Here is a 20544-nt window from a genome sequence, read left to right on the forward strand (position 1 = left end):
TGCTCTGAGCCGTTTCCATGTCGTAGGTACTAAATAACCGCAACGAACCCGGATTTTTAGCCAGTCAACTACTGTCAACTCGGCACCACAACTCGATATTACTTCAGTAATGTTTCTGCCGCAACACCAACAACAACAAAATGACCATGCCTAACATGTTCCTGGATTCAAGCATTATCTTAAACCGCATCCTTTATTAAATTATTTTTCTATGCAATAAATTGCCATATATCACTCTTTAGTTTTTTTGTCATTTATGTTACGCTGTGCGTGGAGTTGCCCCCACTCACTGTGCATACTCAATTTTATACTCTGCATGCAATTTTGTGAAACCAATTTTACTATTCTACATGTATTTTACATTGTGTGTATATGCACTTATATGCATGCATGTATGTATATGTGTGGGTGGCGTGACATATTATATATTGTGGAGGCTGCAACACTAGCGTCAACAGCACCACACACATATCGCTTTATCGCAGCGCTGAAAATTGTCAGGCATAATATACAAACGACGCCGTGAAAAGCAACAATTGCCACGCCGAGTCATTGTAGTCACAACATTTGGCGAACTAGACGCAGTTACCACACGCTGCTACGTCGATGGGCGCACTGAGCTGATGCGAGAGAGTGCCGGCGAAATAAAAAATATAAATAAGCGCAAAAAATTGTGGAAGAATAAGAAAAAGTGTGAAAAGTTGTTGGGAAAATTAAAATAAATATAATTAAATAGAAATATATACAATAAAAATATTAAAAATAATAAAAAATATTATATAAAGAGTGAGCAAGTACACAGATCACGTTACTTGAAAATTGTAGCGTAATTATAGAAAAACTTAATTACTATATTATTAAATAAGTATTTATACGATGATTTGATGAAAATGTTTAAAATAGCAGATGTGAAAATGTGGAAAAATTAAAAAAATAGTAAGTAATATATGAATAAAATACATAATAAAAAAATTAGAAAAAAAACTCTGAAACATAATAAAATAAGTATAAACACTGGCAGCTAAAAGTGAATATACGCGTTTCATAAATAAAAATGTGTATAAATACAAAAAAAAATTAATAAACCAGTTAAATTAACCATAATTAACCGGTTATATGGAGTGTTCACGTCATAAATATACTTATATGGTAAATAAGTAGAGTAGAAATGTATGGAGAATAATAGAGAGGTAAGGAGAGTGACCTCTCTATTCTACTCTAAATAAGACAGTTCTACATAGCTGGTCCATTTATCTTAACAATAACAATAACAAACATTGGTGAAGTTAACTTTATCATATACATACATACATGCAATATATGCCTTTTTGTTATTTTTGTTGTTATATACAATTTTTAAACATTAATCAGCACTTTCGTTTATTGTTCAGACAAAATTCGCACATCTTTTTGGTTATCAGACAAACGAAAAAAAATACAAAAAAGTTAGTGAGTTATTTGCAATTTAGGTAGTTAGAAATCACAGCCCAAAGTATTTGCGTTGGCTTTTCTATGCTTAAGTGTTGTACATTTTAAATATTTATTTATTGTTATCAGCGACACGGAAATTGGACACCTGTTCGCGCATAAGTTTTGTTTATAACGGCATGGATATTTTAATTGAACGCTTTTGAACGACTGTGCGCATTTACAGGGTGTTAAATTTTTTTATGAAAATTTGGTACGAAAAATTTTATTTTTGAAATTTATTTTTTAATAAAACTAAAAAAAACTTAATAAATATTTTTTAAAATAAGATTTTTTTCGTTAAACTAATTTATTAAATATTTTTTTTAATTAAATTTTTTAATAAAATGTAAAATAAATAAATATTTAAAAAAAAAAAAAATTTTTTCAAATGCAAATAAATAAAATTTAAAAAAAATTTTCAAATTTAAATTTTTCAAAAAATATTTATTTTTTTTACATTTTATCATAAAAGTTTAATGTTATTGGAAAAAACTATAAATTTTTTTAATTTTTTTTTTAAATTTTTCAAAAAATATTTAATAAATTGGTTTTACAAAAATTTTTTTGAGAATATTTAAAAATTTTTCTAAATCTATTAATATTTTTTTTTACATTATATTAAAAATTAATGTTATTAATCAACATTTAATTATTTTTATGAAAATTTTAATAAATTATAATGCATTTTAAGATATTTTTTTAGGAATTTTTAAAATTTTTTTATTTTTATGAAAAAATAAATGTATTTTTTTATTATACAAATTTTTTTTAAAAAAAAAAATTTTTTTTTAAAAAAAAAAAAAAAAAATTTTTTTTTCAAAAAATATTTTTTTTTAATTTAAAATATTTTTTAAAAAAAATTTTTTTTTTTTAAAAAATTGAAATAACAAAACAAAATTTTACATATATTTTTTTTTGATCAAATTTCTTTGAAAAAAAACAAAAAATTTATATTTCTTATAAAAAAAAATTCTTCTGAGAAATTAAAAAAAAAACATTTTTTTGTTGTTTAAAACATATGTTTTTGTCAAAGAATTTTTTTCAAAACATATTTTTTTTCAAGAATTTTTTCAAAACATTTTCTTTCCAAAGAAATTTTTTCAAAAATATTTACTATTTCGTTTTTTTTAGTTTTATTAAAAAACAAAAAATGCATACATAATATTCTTTAAAATATTCGAAATAATTTTCAGTTTCAAAATTTCGAAGTATTTTATATAATTTTTGCATTCTAATAAATTTTTAAAGCTTTAAAATTCTTGGGAAAGATTTCACAAAAATCACACTTGTCTGCATGCCATTTTGTGCCACTGTACCTCTCTCTTGTATACGAAAGCGATATTTTGTAGGGTAACGATTTACCGTTACAGCATCTGTATTTTCACATGGCTCATTTAATTAATGATTTATAAATGGTTGTTGTTTTTTTTGCTTTTCGCATATTGTTCGTGTGTTTTTAATGAACTTTTTCCAACAGACTATCCAGCTAACTAACTGATTGTCATCGCGCTCAATTATTGTAAATTCCCTGCAATCAGGTAATTTAGTCATCCATCTAAATAGACAAAGAGCAAGCAAAGTGCAATGTATGTGTATGTATGAAGGTATATATTGACATATATATATATTTATGTAAATAAAAAATCTTTCCATTTAATGATGTGGGTTTCATGCCACATATACATATTTATATCTATGGATATGAGGGTATACATATACTCATATACATACATCGACACCTTTGCTTCTGACTTTGACTTTCATTTTAGTTTAACGTCACAAGTGATACGAAGATGCATTTTTTATATATATTGACATATGAGCTTATGATACATACAAGTATGAAGCTCTTCTATTTAACTTAAAATTTAAAAATGCAAATATATGAGTATGTGGACTTCGAACAGAAACTAGAAATACTGAGAAAAAAAGCTTTCCAGTTGCTGTTGCTTTTCCTTCGCATGCCTCGGCTAATTATTGGTGCGTCGATCTTTCACTACAATCGACTGTGACATAATTATGGTAACCCAGTAGGAAAAACTGCACGCTCACAAATTTTTGAGGACAGAATTAGTCTTCTTAAGATCACTTTGTGTCCTAAGGCTGCTCAGCTTTTCTCAGGATTACATCATTCCATAAGACTGTTTTACAAGCTCATGAATTTTCGGGGAAGAAAACGTCACACTGGTCGATTTAAGATCCTCCGGTTTCGGTCAATTTGTTAGTCTTCTTCGAATGACCTCATGTCCTAAGGCTGTTTTACAAGTTCAAGAACCCTCGGAGCAGAAAACGTCAAACTGGTCGAAATAAGATTCTCCGGCTTCGGTGAATTTGCAAGACTGCTTTACAAAAATATGTATATTATGAATATGTAAAATACTTTCACTATTTGTTTATTTATATATGCGTTATACATTACATATAAGAATACAAAAAATTATATTAATTTAGTACAAAATAATCGACTACTTTATAAGCCAACACTCATTTGATTTTGGCAAAATCAAAACCAACCCTAAGAAATCTCATTTCCATACTGCGTGAGCCCCCCCAAAATATTATCAAAATATTAATCTGTTAAATATAAAAACTCTTTTCACTACACTCAGTTCGAACCCGACCACGCCCACATAAACCATCACAACCAACGCCTCAATCGTCCTCATCGCAAAAGCAGCCATCTCTAGAATTTTCCATTATCCAGTCCAAATATTTGGTGACGCGTGTATACACACCCGGATAGTTGGGTCGGGCACAACCGTTACCCCACGACACAATACCGATCTGCTCGAAGCGTTTATCATCGGGACGCATACGCACCAGCGGCCCACCCGAGTCACCCTGACAAGAGTCGCGCTCACCCACACCCGGATAACCGGCACACATCATATTCTTCGTAATCATCTTTTGTGTGTAATTCGTTTGTGCAACACAATGTTCATTATCCAACACGGGCACCTCCACCTCTTGCAACAGACACGATGGTTTACCATCCTCCTTCAGTGTGCCCCAACCGGTCGCTATGCCTTTGGTGCCAATGAAGAGATCATTGCGTTCGAAGGCGCGTGGCAAACAGATCGGTCGTATGAAGCTTGTAATCGGCACACGATCGTTGAGACGCAGCAAAGCGATGTCGTTATCGAAATTGGAGAAGCTGAATTTCTGGCTGAAGGCGCGCAGCACGAAGCGTGTCTCGGGTCGCTCTTTGTCATTGCAACGATCGTGTTCGCCAAATGTCACTTTGATCATGAACCACATGAAACCTTTGACACAATGCGCTGCGGTGAGTACATAACGGTCATTGATGAGTGTGCCGCCGCAGTAGAAACGATTGAAGTAGCTGAGACGCGCCATCCATGGGTATTCGCTAACGCCGGCCGTTTGTCCGCCAACTATGCGGGATTCATCATTGCGCTCGCCACATCTAAAAGTGAGGAAAAGAAAAAATTAAAAGAGATTTATTAAAAGAGAAACAAGTTTTTGAGTTGGTGAGGAGAATACATAAATAGTTTAATATCAGACGTAATTACTTGAAGTTCGTCCATCAAAAATATTTGCATGACATGTGTACCGGACTGACGTACAAGGAATAAGTTTGCCCTCCCTGATACCTCCGAGAGAACGGGTGGGGCGGAATCGCTGGAGAAGACACACAGTGAGTTTTTTCACGGATGAATCGAAGCTCAAGCGGAAGGTTAGAGGGGAGCTCTAAATCATCTCTTGTTTCAGACTGCAAGACAACTGTAGTGTCCTTCAAACAAAAGTGGCAACGATTAGGGTACCAGCCGATGTACTTCAACCAAGCGCGGATGCTTTTACGGAGGCATGCATCCATTCCGATAGCAGAGTCTTGAGCTCGCTGACAGTGTAAAAACGAGTTCAATAAGTCTTGGTCTGAAACAAGCATTTCTGGGGTTGCGAAAGCCACCTGCCAAGCCTGGAGTGGAAAGTACATTGTACATAGAACTACTAGCTCTTAGCAAGGTTTACAGGCCTAACTGGACTCAGATGTTTAGAGAGTTATCAAAGTTGCAACGAAGAATATAAGGTGGAATCATTTAGACTCTTTCTTCTCCACTGTCCTACATTTCCTAGACTAAGGCTGAAACACCTCGGTTGCCATACGTGCCTGCTTGCTGGACATGTTAAGGAAGGGACTGCAATGAGACTCAGGTCTATATAGTATAATAAGTTTGTCGATTAAATATCTACAAGTAGTCAAAGTCATATAAATTTCCACTTTTTCGGAGTGTAATTGACTAGTTAATCGACTTCATAGCTACCAGGACAAGATTATGTCATGGAACCCATTGCAGGTTTATCGTGCAATAGGATGTTATATCCACTAAAAGATCCAGGCATTCTTACACTATCTTTGCTGAAGAGGCTTTAATGATTTCAAAGCCAATGGTTAATACAAACTATAAGCTGTTTTATTCAGTGCTCAAACGTTTCTGTAATTCTCAACCAATTTAAACCAAAAACTAGAAAGAGGATCACATTATTCAGTGAATATTGATCGATAAAGCTGTATATCAGCTATCTTTCTTTGTTGGATAAATAATATATATTTTAACCTATGCGGTTAGTTGACTAGTTAGCCCAAGAGGTAATTGTTTAAGTCTTAATCACTCAACTTAATAAAAATTAATTGTTTCTCTTAATAAAATCGTCAGCTTATAATTAAAAATTTCACTAAATTTCACTTAAAACTGAAGTTAGCAATAAAATCATACTTTAAAGACAAGAAGTTGTCAACTAAGGCAATCAAGGTATTTGTCTGTATGTACTTAATGAATTAATTGCAGCGAAACACTTGTTCTGCAATTAAGTGGCAAATTATGTTACTCAAATACAACCATGTTATGTACACGGCGTAAGTGTCGGATTTATGCCGCAAAGCCACTTTAGCACGCACTTAAGTGTGAAAACTACGCTAAAACCTTGCCCGAGGCCAAAAGCCGCAATCGACGCGTGCTGGCGTCTCTACATAGCCTATTAACATAATTTCGAAGCAAATACATATTTATGCAATTGTGTGCATGTGTGCGTGTGTCAATACGCTGTTGGAGAGATGCCTCAGCACAGACTGAAAGTGAATTTCAAACATTTAAATTGTTTATAGAAATAATTACAGCGCAATGAATTAAGCGCTTTATAGTACATACATATAATAAGAGGAAGGGGATTTTTTCTGCTATACTTTTTGTTGTTGGTAAATGTTTAGAAAGAAATTTTGAGTACCATACTCTTGTACTATGTAGCGGCGATATCAATTTCACTTTATATTGAGCTAATGAAACTAAAATATTAATTTCAGCTCATCTCTTTGCTTGTTCTTCTGCACTTTGTCAAAGCTGCTTTGGTTGTTTGCTCTTCGATTCTTATACTATCTGTTAATGCATATATTAATAACAAGTTGTCGGTCGAGTTGAAATTGTTTTCGAAACTGGTTTCACGTGGTGGCACAACTTTCAGAACTAAAGCAACAAATTGCATAAATTATAAGAAAAAACTAAAAACACTAAAAAAAAATGTCAAAGAGCAAGAAACAAGGTAAATTAATAAGCGTAAACGCACTTTTACTCATCGATTATTGAGCTTCTTGGAACAAAAACAACAAAAACGAGCAGAACCGTTAACTACGGCTGCACCGAACCTATAATACCCTGCACAGATTCAAGTTTTCGTACAAGAACTCGATTTGAGCGGTCAGTTTGTATGGCAGCTATATGATATAGTGGTCCGATTTGAACCATTTGTTTGGATATTTTATTGTTGGCTTGGAAAATAATCCACGCCAAATTTCGGAAAAATATCTCGTCAACTAAAAAAGTTTTCCATACAAACACTTGATTGCGATTGTTCAGTCTGTACGGCCGCTATATAATATGGTCCGCTATCGCTGGTACGCTCAAATGAGCAGCTTTTTTGACAGAAGAGAACGTGTGCAAAATTTCAGATCGATATTTCAACAATTGAGGGTCTAGTTTGGGCATATAAGGGACCAACAGACGGATAAACGGACCGACAGACGGACATGTCTAAGTCGTTTCTGCTCATCACGCTGATCATTTATATATGTATAGGTTCTTGTTTCTCCCATCTAGGTCTTAAAAACTTAATATACCCTGTTTAGGGTATAAAAAATGTGATTCACATTTGAGGTTTTTCTTGATTTTTATTTCACTCTTAAGCACTTTCATGTGCAAAAACGCACAAGAAACCGGTATTTGGTTTCATTTGTTTTTTTTAATAAGAAAAATTAATATTTTTCTGCTCTTTCTTGAAGATGAACAAATGTTACCTATATACAGTCCTTTCAAGGCAAGCACAGTCGGCTAATTCTTTTTTGTCGATTTTTCTTAGTTCGGCTTATTGATTGCTCTTCTTCTTCAATTATACTTCTTTGTGTTGAAATGAGAGTAAACAGGAGCTTTCTTTGAGCGTTTGTTTTTATTTCTTAAAAGTCAATGAACTGGAGAAAGGTTGGTATTTATGAATTCGCAAGCGACTGGTGTTTCGCAATTCTTGTGATCGCAATTGATAACCAAGCTCTTCGGGAGTTTTTATCATCAGGGAATATTAGAGAATCCCACACAGTTGTGGTAGTAAGTCACAGTTTTGTCAAATACTGTGGGAGCAGTAAAGAAGAAGAATGTGGTAGCTTGATCTTAACCAAGGAGTTTAGGTATCACAAACGTATGGTTTCACAAACGCCTTAGAGTGGGATTCCTCTCCTAACATTTGACCTAAACTCTCCGCTTCGATACAGAATGTCCGACACGCTACCAATTTATTAGATCTGGCGGAATTAAGTCAGAATATACGTGGTTCGGAATTGGTAACCTAACGTATCCATTTTATAAGCTATGGGAGACTTAAGCTAGATTATACGTGGGCCGAATTTGTAGCCAAAATCCTGGGTATTTCAAATCATCGCGGAATATTAGAAGAACCTCGCACACAACCTTACTTAATCTAACACAATGGTTGTTGCTCACTAGTTTGTTAAATAGTGCGAATATCGCTGGATCCCTCAGTCTTCGCGACCATCGCAAAATCGTTTATACCGCTTCTTTCCAATATCCAACTCGATAAATAAACAACAATAGCAAAGTAAAGCAACATTCAAACACTCCAATAATGCAACACCAATCCACATAGCAATAAAAATCGCACATATAAGGAAAAGCACATACAACAAAAACATCAAAGTGGACTGCTTACGTAATACTTCAGCAGAATTGATGGATCTAGCGATTGAAGCCAACACTCGATAGTCGATTATGGCTAAACGAGTTCAAGCTGCAGCTGAAGAAGACGCTGCGTCAGCAACGGCAGTTCAACAAAGAATGTGCGCCAGGTTGGGAGAACAGCTGCTGTTGTTGTTGTAATTTATTTTATTGCTTTGGCATAAATAACTAAACGGCATGCATGCGTTGCAGAGCAACATTTGTGTCGTGTTGTCAATAGGAGCAAACAAACAAACAAACAGCTCAAAGGCAACTCAACTTGCCACATGCAACACGCAGCGTCGTGTGGCACTTGCGCAACATTGCACAATGTAAGGCACCCCGCTGTTGTTGTGTCAAGAAAAACTATAAAGCTACACAACAATAAACCAACAACACACATGCACATGTATGTTTTCAGGCGTATGTGTGTGTGAGTAATCCTGATGCCGCTCAGACTATTTGCTTAGCCGATTGTCATTCTAATGCAATTCTGTGCGCTTTTTCTTTGGCAAACATTGCAAGCAGGAAGTGGAACTGCAGCTCACTCCCAGGACGGACTTAGTTCGGTCGGCGCGAGTACGTGATGTGGGCAAATTAGTTTTTATCTTCGCACTTGTTGTGTTGCATAAATTACTCTTTTAACGAGCAAACAAAACACGTCAAACGTGTACGCGTAACAATGCAACGGCCGCCACTGTAGGCTGTTGGAAAAACCGTAAACAATGTAGGAAATTGCGAACAGCATATATTTACTCATTTAGCTAAGTAAAAGGCAATTGTCATAAAATTTATTACAATTCCCTTTGAAGATAACGAAAATGGTTCTTTATTGTATGTGAAGAGAGATGTATAACATATTTCAGGAACATACATACATCAATGTGCAGTTACTGGACGAACTAGTAAATTGGACGTGGCTTGAAGAGGAATAATTCCAATATAACATAGGACATTGTCGGCACAATGTTGCGAAACGCGCTCTAAGTTTCAGAGAAGCTGGATATATGAAGGAAACCGAACAAGGACACGCCGAAATTCTCTCCTACTCCAACTGTATTCCAGAAAACTTGGATCACTGCGTCGCAGAGGCCACTCGTGATGGCTTTCTCTCTGCTGACATACCGGCGAGAAGTCTGTGGACTGCGAGAAGTCACTGGAGTAGAGGCTCAAAGCCCGCAAGGAAGTCGGAGAAGGAGTTTTCTTTAAGAAAGGAAAGTAAGACAATCAGAGAAGTAAACATTCACCTTAATAAAAGCACGGCGCTACTAGCCTTGAACCCATTAACCGTGAGTTCACGGCTGATAAATCGCTTTGTGATAAGACAAGTAAGGGTGCGATGCCGCAGCGAATTCGCGGGCAACTGTTAAGCTGATGAGCGGGCAAGGAAGAGTACCCTAGACCCGCTATCAGTAAAATAGGAACGGGTCGGTGTCTTCTACTACTGGTTCGCTGGGCTTCGCGGGAACTTGGCCAGCGCTGCGCTACCATCGGTTCATGAGTTGTCGGAAGACCCTTCCAGCCCAAGACCGTTCGTAAGTGATCTTGTGAGCTCTTTGCCTCACTCTAGTTGTGGGCGTTCTATTTGGCGATTATGATGTAATGTTGAGAATCTTACCCGACGCCTGCTGCAGAAACTGTATGGAAGTAGATTAGTTGAAATAATCTCAGGACTTCATTTTCGATTGTCTCACGTTTGCGAGATCCACGCTAAAACACTTGTGAGCTTACATTTTCAGATGTTCCATCGAACTTGTAGGAACAAGCCTCGGTTAGCGAAGAACTTCTGCGTGGTGTATGATATCAAACGAGGTTTCAGACAAGGTGACTCTCTATCGTGCGACTTCATCAATCTACTGCTATCATCACCCCGCTATATAGTGCAGAGGCATGGACGATGACAACAAAGGTTCTGCGGAGGATTTATGGTCCTTTGCGCATTGGCAATGTCGGAAACCGCAATCGATAGAACGATGAGCTGTACCAGATATACGACAACTTTGACATGGTTCAGCGAATGAAGAGACAGTGGCTACGTTTAATAGGTCATGTCGTCCGAATGAATGAAAAAAAACACTTCAGCTCTGAAAGTATTAGACGCGGTACCCGCTAGGGGAAGCAGAAGAAGTGGAAGACCTAAACTCCTTTGGAAAGGTCGGGCGAAGAAGGATCTGGCTGCACTTGGTATCACCAATTGACCTCAAACAGCGAAAAGGAAGAACAACTTCAGTCGTACACTCTAAACTGTCTATGGCAATAAAAAAAGAAGAAGTTTGATTGGTGATATGAAGAATATCCTTCCCCAGCAACTTCAACTGTCGCTCAGCAATTTCAACTGTCAATTCCTGGCATACTTAACAGTTCTACAACACTTTAACAATTTTTATTGACACACGTCATTAAGCAGTTATGTCAAAAATTCGCTTCCTGGCAGCCAACTAATAGTGTCTTTGCTTGAGAAACACTTGGAGAATATATAAAAGTGTGTCAGTGCATGCACATCTGGACATTTGAGGCGGTGCATTGGCATTTAAAACGCGTAACAGTTATGTTGCGTGTGCAACCGAGTGCTGCACTCGAAGATGACAAAGACAAAGCTGTCGTGCACCTGATTGCGTTGAGAATGATGATGCTGCTGATGGCTTGATGGTGACGATAATACGAAAATATGCAAGAACTCCAGAGAAAAAAGTGGAAGAAAAACGGCAAAGCCACTTGGCGGTGGACTTCCTGCAAGCAGCCAAGCTAGAGCAAGAGACGAGCGTGAGTTGCCAATTTGCTGGCGTTGGGATAAATAAGTGTTGGCATGTCGGTTGTTTGGCTTGTCTGCCGACTTGTGCCATATATGCACACACACATACATGCATAAAATAATACCATTTAAATATATGCTACTAAGTGTATTAATGACAGCACACACATATATACATATCCATATATATAAGTACATACCTGCAATTGCATGTTGTTGTCGCCGTGTCATGCGCCGTCGCGGCGGCCGTTGTCGCCTGTGCGTTGTTCCGATTAAATATGCCAAACCAATTTCTGATGGGATTCAGCTTGCTGCTGGGAATCGCGACAGGTTTGACAGCGTCCACACGTTGCTGCCGCTGCTGCTGCTGCTGATAGTGTTGCTGTTGCTGCGATGGCGTTTGGTGCGCTGCTTTGGCCGACACATGCAGCTTCTTCGGCTGCTGCGCATGCTGTGTGTAGGCATGATATTTTCCGGGAATCACGTTAGCTGCGGCGACAGTGGGCGACGCGCCTGCTGTTGCAACATCAGCGAGTGCTGTTGTTTTGCCATTTTTTAAGGCCGCTGTCGATGTGTCTTTCGTTGTCGTTGTTGTTGTTGCTGTTGTTGTGACGTGCAACAGTAGGCAGGAAATTATTATTAGAATAAATTGCGTTTGACGTAAGTGGCACATTTTGAGCATTTTGCTATATGCAACACATGCAGCGATGTGCGACACACACATACACACGGCAACTGGCGCGCAATCAGTGGCACGTTGAAGTGTGTATTTATGTATTAATGATTATGCAATTAGTAGTGTTTAGTTGCTTTTAAATGCACTTAATATGTACGCGTGGTGTTTAGCTGCTGGCTTTTATGGTGATTGTTGTTGTTGCACTGATTTTTTTTTAGCAATTTGTTGGCAATGTTATTTTCGTTATTTTGTTATTGTAATGTTATTTTTTTCTAGTTGCTTTTGTGTTTATTACTGCTTAAGTGCTTCAGTTTCAGCTTTTTTGCATTCCGCAATTTTGTTTCGAACGGTTTTCTTATTGTTCTAGCCGCCGTGCGGCTTTGATTGCATGCCACTAATTGTGGCAAGACATGCGATTAACTGTTGATTTGTATGCACTTGACAGCGCGTGAATTAGCTTATGCCTTATTTACTTGTTTCGCCGACTGTGACTTTCAATCAGTTAAGTACTTAAATATATTTTTACAGTTTCAAAGTGGATTGGTGCTTAACACAATTACCGTTTTCTTTATATAATTACTTTTATTCAGCTCTGAAAATATTAGTATTTGCTTATTTTCATAATACATGGAAGTCTTCTAGATTTTTCTTTTCCATGTTTAATATATTTTTTTTGACGTTTTGGTTAATATTTCTACCTGATTTATACCCTATTACTAACTAACTATTTTTATTCACCTCTGAAAAAGTAAATAACCTTTTTAATATGCGGAAGTCTCTTTGTTTTGCTCATTTTATTAAAAATTTTTTTTTTTTCTTACGTTTCGGTTAATATTCCTACTTGGTTTATACCCTATTACTATCTATAACATATTGTTTTGATAATTATATCCTGAACAGCATATACTAAGTTTGCAATTAAATTTTTAATACCTAAAATGAAACGTAGGGGACCCTATAAAAAAAATATGTATATATATAAATGATCGAACTTAGTCATTTGCCATGTCCGTCGGATAGTCGTTTTCACATACGCGAATTAGTCCCTTTGTTATTGAAGTATCGATCTGAAATCTTTACGAGTTCTTTCCTCTGCAAGAAGCTGCTCATTTGTTGAAACCACTGCTATCGGACCACTATAGCTACCATACAACCTGAACAATCGGAATCACGTGTTTGTATGTACATTTTTTTATATTTGGTGAGGTATCTTCACAGAATTTGGCATAAGTTATTATCTAAGACAATGTTGCAATTGTTCTGATCGGATCACTAAATCATATAGTTGCCATACAAACTGAACTATCAAAATTCTTGTAAGAAATACTTTTTTTTCTTGTTTTGTTATAACTTCCACTAATTCTAACCAATCTTTGATCCAAGCAACTCTTATCTTATAATAGTATGCTACATTTTTTGATTTGATTGCCAATCCGTGTTTAACAGCAGGTTAGCTAGATACTATCATCGACTTCAATAAACTGGTGTTCCAAGAAGCGAATTTCTTCGATGAGTTTGGGAAAGAGGGTATAATTCGGTTGAGCCATATAAAATTTCTTCTATATGATTGTTTATAAAAATTGGTAATTCTTTTAATGAGAATTTTTCATAGTCATCAATCTGGAGATGAGGTTATAGACTGTGCTAGAAAAAAAAAATAATGGAATTTGGTATACATTCCTTGAATACTTTTTTAACCCTAAATAGCAGCTTAAGGTTTCAAATCATTATTTAGTGAGTCTTACTTTAAGTCGCGTTGGATTTTTTTATGCTAGATAGACTATGATCTCCAAAAAATTTGATTATTCCATGAAAATGAGGCTTCAAAAAATACTTGGGTGTTTTACAAACATTTTCGATTAAGAGCTCGGTGGCAACCGCATTCAAGTGACATATCCTCCACAATTTTTAAGATCAGCTTAAGATTTTTTTAAATAATTTCGTAGAACAGGTAACTGTCGATTAAGATAATAAAAAAATCGATTTTCTCGACTTTCTCCTTAAGGAATAAAATGGGTTTCCTCGAGCAGGAAACAGCTTATTTTCAATAATTCTTTTTTCATAAAAATAATCAAATATTATATCCAAACTTATTATTGTTATTATTTTATAGCTAATTTATGAAATTTTCAAAGGAAAATATTCAATAACGACCCAGCCATTACAACGGCATTTCCGGCAATTTGTCGTGCCTCTGCATTGACAATAAAATTTCTGAGAGCATGATATGAATTAAAAAATAGGTAATTTAATTAAAATTTAGGCCTTAAACCAGGGAATAAGAATGTGAAAATTGTTTTTTGGGAGACATTTTTTGAAAAAAGAAAATCAAAATTTTGGTGAAAAAAATTTCAATGTTTTTTGTTTAAACACCTCATAAACTATATCTTGAAAACCTGTGTAAAATATCATTAAGTTCGGTTGAAAAGTTTGCGAGAAATCTTGGAAATCGAATTGAAAGAACACTTTCGAGGAAAACATGTTTAAAGACGGCGCACTTAGCCTAGCCTAGCTAGCCTCGAGCGCACAAGTTCTCAAGGCTGTGTATTCGAAACTATTACTCGGATCAACTTGAAAGACTTTAGGACCATATTCTAGAGGTGTTGTAGAATTTAATAAAACAATAAAAAATTAGATTTTTTGAAACCCGTAAACCCATGTAATCCCTTAACGTAAACACACCTCAAACTTAAAATATAATGCCAGAGTTTTTATCTCTTTTAACAACAAAGGGAATCAAAAATTTCAAAAGTATACTAACGTAGTATAGAGGGAATTTATTAAGTCTTATGTACATAACTATACATACAAAAATAATTTTTTTTGAACGAAATTTCACGATATTTTGGACTATTAGATTGTAAATTAAAGAAAAAAGTCCGATAGATTTATTTCATGGATATTTTTTAAGAATTCGCAAATAATTAAAGCTTTAGGGAATAATAAAACTACAAATTATACAGACTGTAGACATAAAACTGAAATCTTTAACCTGTAAACTCGAAACGAAAAATTAAAAAAAATCAATTTCTAAACCTCCAATCTCCAACATCTAAATCCAAAACAAAAAATTAAAAAAGAATCAGTGGGTTCAACTCTTTAATTGCAATTTCTGTGCTACCTAAATGCTAACCAATACGGCTTTGATTGCCTAATCTATTTTTCTTTTATGTAATTCTTAGCACAAAACATTTATTATGTCCAACAAGCACCACTTTATTGTTATGGGCGCTCCAAGCTATTACTCTTCCACTTGTTACCACAACATTTTGTCTATTGGCAATGACTTTGTGTCCATAAAAAAAAAACACACGAATTTTCATATTGAGATGCTGTGTTTGAGTGTCATAAATCACACGCTGCAATCACGACCAAGTGAAGCGCGGCAGACTGACGACAAAACGGTACTTTGTATAGACGCAATAATATATGCAAATATTAAAATTGTTGTTTCACTTGACTGAGAACGATTTTACACACCAAAACTAAATGATGTGTGTTTGTAGTTATTTTGGTTAGTATTAACCCAAATTCACAGCTGACAAAAATAAACATAAAAGCAAAAATAAAAGAACACACGCTTAATGTGTCGCCAATTGGGGCCAGATAAATCGACGAGATAAAATTAAATCATATTTTGTAATTTTTTAGTATTTATTGCATTGTTGTTGTTGTGTTGGCACACTTTTTGTTGGCATAAACGCGTGAGTTCTTCAAATAAATGAGTTACGTTTGAAAAATGTGAAATTAAAACACTGTTATTTATGAGCCACCACGCGCATGCGCGTAAAAAAACTGTAGCGGGTGTTAGTCTTTTTTTTTGAATTTTTTGTTGTTCTTTTTTTTGTTTTTTAATGACTTGACGCAACAAATCACCTTTTTATTTTAATCACGTCGCTTTAAAATCGCATACGAAACACGCGCACCCTTTTACGCCTGCGCACGTTCACTGAAGGCGCGTTCACTGAAATATTTTCTTGTCACTTTTAATGTGTTGTTTTAAGTTTGTATATATTTGTGTATGTTTTTGAGCTACAGCTGCTATCACCGGCACAACATTTCGCGCGAAAGTCTTCAAAGATACTGACTGTGGGGTTTGGTGTTCGATACGCCATGGCCGCGACTGCGTGCGCTGCCAATGACGCTGCCCAAGTGCGCTGCTGTCACTGAATGTTGTTGCTGTTGATTTCAGCGTTATTGTTGTTGTTGCTGTTGTTCTTCTTTTTGTTGTTTTTCCTCTTGTTGTTGTTACTGCTATTGTTGCTGTTGTTACTCTTATTGTTGTTGCTGTTACTGTTGGCACTGCCGTTGCCGTCGCCGCTGGCATTGTTGGCGACGTTTTCCCAATTCCGCACGCATTGTTTTGTAATTGATTCGCGGCCAAAGAGGCAAAACTGCAAGCGTTCGGCAAGCCACAACTAACAAGCTCACCACACACACGCCCACCACCGCTCCCTTGCACCTACAAGCAAATTTTTGCACTTGTTTCACGTACGATTAGCTACCGTCTTGGCCGAGGCTTTGACTTTCCGCAGCTTTCCGGCACTTTCGTCTCCATCAACCGCTGCTTTGTGCTCATCCTCATCTGCATTACGTTCGTCGCTGCGTTAATTCGCCTCCACATATGTACATACACAGTGGGCTTATGCATGTATGGTCTCCGCGGCGGCCCATCAGCGTTTAGAACACTTTACACATGCGCACAGCAATGCGTGCGCTCAAAGAAAGTCTCTGCGACTCTTTCTTGGCTGCGTGTGCTTAACTGCGCTCTTCTCAGCCATTTATTTAGCTTTTAGTTATTTACTTTGTTAGTCATGTAGCCAGTCGCGTGGTTAGTTAGTTAGTTGGTCAGCCACAAATCTTCCGAGTCAAGTTGAGTTTGGTTAGCGGCTTGTTTGACTGTTTGTTTGCTTGTTCATGGCGCTGATTGCTGGCTTTCATTGTTGCTGCTTACATGCTGATACCTTATTGTTTTTGTTGTGCTGTTGTTCTACGACTGCTCTGGCGGCGTTGCAGACGTATGCGCACCTACACACTAGTGTCTTTATAAGTGTATCTGTGCATATCTTTGGCTGTGTAACATTGTCGTTTATGCGTCCAGCTTGTGTGGCTGGCAGGCGGTGCAAATGGTCAGTTTATGCTAATAGGTTTTACGCTTGGCTGACGTTAGTCGAGCTAACAAAACACTGTTCTAATACACTGCGAGAAATTTTCAAGCAAAAATATGGATTTAAGAGTTTCTTTAAAGATCGAATCGATCAAAGACAGGCATAAATATATTATGAGAGTTACGTGTGGTTTAGCCTCATATTTTTTAGACCTAGCCTAACTTGAACTATTGGATAGCCTTGTATTTTCATACTGCGTAGATTAGTTTAGGTTAGTTAAGTAGGCTGATTATCCGCGAAGTCACGAATAATCCCTCTTGAATATTTATGGTCGTCTATTCGTCGTGATCCCCGAAATCTTAGAACTTCAGAACTTCCTCAAAACTCAGTCGCATATCGACAAAACGCCTAGTGTCCGTAAAAATTTCTTGAGACGGCTAATGGGAGTTTCTAAAGAGTATGGCAAACCAAGCTGATTTTGGTTTTAATTTGGCAAAAGCTGGACGGTGAAAGGCAAAGTGTCTAGATGAGTTTCCAACTCATCTTCCTCCCGGCTACTTTGACAAGTTGCGTCTTCCTAAATCTTGAGCCTCTCCGCTTGAGTGCCAAATGGACAGTATCCCATTAGGACACCTATCACTGGGGTCATGGGACCTTGCTAATAGCGGGTAGTTCCATGGAGCCTGATATTCTAGAACACCTTCTAATCCTATTCTCATCCATTTATCTTATCTTAATAGTTCCATGGACCTTTTACGTTCCAATTCTCGGACAATTCCGCTATGTCCAGGCGTCCAGACGAGTTTGATATGGATGTAACTTAAGGCTACTGCTACAGATGAGAGAATGTGTCAAATAGATTAACTGGGTTAAACGAAGAGATGTGTTAATGCGATGTTAATAGGAGAGGGCACAAAAGATCACAGGCGTGCATTCCGCAACTTTAATCTAATATAACCCACTATATACAGAACTGAATCTGTAAGTTCGCGCAAAAGCAACCCTGTGATCTACTTTTAGATTGGAATTGGAAGTAATGGACATGCGACTTTCTGATTAAACAGAGGTATTTCGGATATGCGCAGAAGCTTAGAAGTTTCGATGAAATGAGAGATGGCACATTCGGCAAAGATACTACAGACTTTTGGATCCCTGGTTATATTAGACACACTAGATTCTTGCGAAAGAACCAAACAGTACCACAATTACAATTACATATATCTAACTAAGAAATGCTTCCAGCTTGCGAAAGTATCACTCATTCTGGCAAAGGAGACCGCAAAGGTCATAAACAGCAAAACCTTTGATGTCATTTCTCCTGCATTCCTTACCTTTACACAGAATGGAAAAGAAATGAGTGAAATTAACCCGACAGGTTTCGGTTTATGGAATGCCCGCTTTATAAGTGGATATTGGATACGCCTTTTACCGCATGTGTGTATGTAAAAATGCATTTATTCGTCAGTGAAAGGCTCACGAAGGTACTTGCCTAAGTGTGTAAAAAGAAATAAGTACTTTATATTGGTATTAATGGATGTATATTAGAGCGGGTCGATTTACAGGAAACCAATAAACGGAAAAATCGCGTATGCGGGAGATATTCTATGGATCTTTCTGAACAACTTTGCTTTAGAGATTATGGGTCAGAAACAACAATTTGTTCGTCAATCTTTGTGATATCCGTATGGAAATTAACACGTAGATGTATTTTGATATTCTATTGAACATTTGTTGGAATCGGCCAAACCGGACTACTGTTTGATATATCTCCCATAAAACCGATTATTCAGATTTTTTTAACTTCGCCTTAAAAATCGCTGACTTGAAACTGATTTTAGACCCATAGTCCTTTCAGCAAAGCTATTCAGAATGATCCGTAGAGCAATTCCCACCTATACGATTTTAGAGAAAAAAATCCGACCCACTCTAGTGTATATGTACTCGCTGTTTTTCTGAATTTCAAATGTACAAATTTGACAACTTTTGAATTTTCGAAGTCAACTTCAGTTTGCAGTTCCTTACTTGAGCGATAGAGTTGCGCCAATAACAGACTGTTTTTCACTTTACTCTAAATTCAAAACTGGTGTATATGTCTAAATAATAATATACTTTCCATATTTCTTGCATTTCAGATCTCAGACAAACTCAAAAAATTCACACCTAACCTAAAATTAAACAAACACAAACGCAAACAGAAGAATAATAACAAAACGACGAAGTTCCCTCGATCCAGTGAAACGCGCATGCACCACGAACACTAATTGCAATTTGAAACAGTGATGAGTACCCGATTGGAGATACCGCACACACACGCCACTACTCGAGCAGATAAAGTCAACGCAGCGCAGGGCGGCAGCACGCGACGACCAGGTGGCGGTGTGGCGCGCAATAAGCGAACACCAACAATAAAAGCAGTTGGCAGTGCCGTTGGCGCTGGTGGTCTACTCGGCACCTTGGGAACGCGTATCAATCGCTTTCAGTCGGTTAATTACAGCGCACTGCAGCAAGGTGATCCCGAAGCAGGCGCGGGTGCTAACAGTAAAAACAACAATAACTATCTGAGCGTCAGCGTGAGTGACAGCAGTAGTGAGGAGGATCTCTTTCCGACGCGCAGCAGCAGTGCGTCGCCTTCCAAAAGGAAAGTGCGCAGAAAAATGGGACGCCGCGGCGGTTATTCGATGCGCGATGCCTTCGATGAAGGACGTACGGTAAGTGCGAAAAATTTGCAATTATTTCTCGCTGTTTCATATGTAGATAAAGAAAAAATAAAAATTGTTGGTGCGCCTGGCGCTTGGCTGGGAATTGTCTATGCAAAACGCGTCTGCTCCATAATTAACAGAAAAATTGGAATTCAGTTCGGTATAAAAGGTGCAAAACTGCAAATAACTGAAATACTTGCGTATAAATACAAATCTACATATCTGCATATGTGAATGTGTAGTAAATTTCGAAAGTGATAGTTTTGCGGATCTCTTTCAGCGCCATAAAGTTCCATTAAATTGCTTTGAAACTCCTCACTCCCCGTTGTTATGCATTCATGGGCTTGTGGCCATTTGATACATCAATGTTTGGAATTTAAATTACTCGTGTAATTGCTTGGAGTTTATCGTAGATATATTATTTTATTGCATTTGTATTACAAACACGCGAGATATAGAGATATGTTACGTCACTCTGTTAAGATAGTGTGCAATGAATACTGCCGGGGTTTAAATATTTACGGATTTTGAAAGCTTCAAAATCTTAATTTTTGACTTTTTCTTGTTTAGAAACATAATTTAGTTTATAATTTAGTGTAAAAGC

General features: G+C 36.7%; 2 protein-coding genes across 5 annotated transcripts in view; one reads left to right on the forward strand and one right to left on the reverse strand.

The window, feature by feature from the left end:
* Nucleotides 1–20544, forward strand: part of LOC105227202 (venom dipeptidyl peptidase 4) — a 118829-nt gene that overhangs the window by 2027 nt on the left and 96258 nt on the right. For 3 of the 4 annotated variants that reach the window (XM_049459286.1, XM_049459287.1, XM_049459288.1), the window contains one exon: nucleotides 19374–19949. In XM_049459286.1, coding sequence (XP_049315243.1) covers nucleotides 19521–19949 — 429 coding nt within the window. In that variant the 5' untranslated portion in view covers nucleotides 19374–19520. Of the gene's footprint in view, nucleotides 1–19373; nucleotides 19950–20544 lie in introns of those variants that run through there. The other variant, XM_049459285.1, reaches the window with a different exon arrangement.
* On the reverse strand, nucleotides 3848–16297 carry LOC105227199 (venom protease). Its single transcript, XM_049459289.1, has 3 exons — nucleotides 16010–16297; nucleotides 11658–12725; nucleotides 3848–4894 (listed from the first exon to the last, which is right to left on the reverse strand). The coding sequence occupies exons 2-3, from the start codon at nucleotides 12179–12181 to the stop codon at nucleotides 4123–4125; spliced, it is 1296 nt and encodes a 431-aa protein (XP_049315246.1). The 5' UTR covers nucleotides 12182–12725; nucleotides 16010–16297; the 3' UTR covers nucleotides 3848–4122.

This window comes from Bactrocera dorsalis, chromosome 5, assembly GCF_023373825.1.
Source record: "Bactrocera dorsalis isolate Fly_Bdor chromosome 5, ASM2337382v1, whole genome shotgun sequence".
Lineage (NCBI taxonomy): Eukaryota > Metazoa > Arthropoda > Insecta > Diptera > Tephritidae > Bactrocera > Bactrocera dorsalis.

What these genes read in the sequence shown, in the direction of transcription:
- LOC105227199 (XM_049459289.1), bottom strand. Translation starts at nt 12,181, where the DNA reads ATGTGTGTGTCGCACATCGCTGCATGTGTTGCATATAGCAAAATGCTC. An exon ending in ACAACAACATGCAATTGCAG is followed by an intron (nt 4,895 to 11,657) that starts GTATGTACTTAT and finishes CCTCACTTTTAG; the next exon opens with ATGTGGCGAGCGCAATGATG.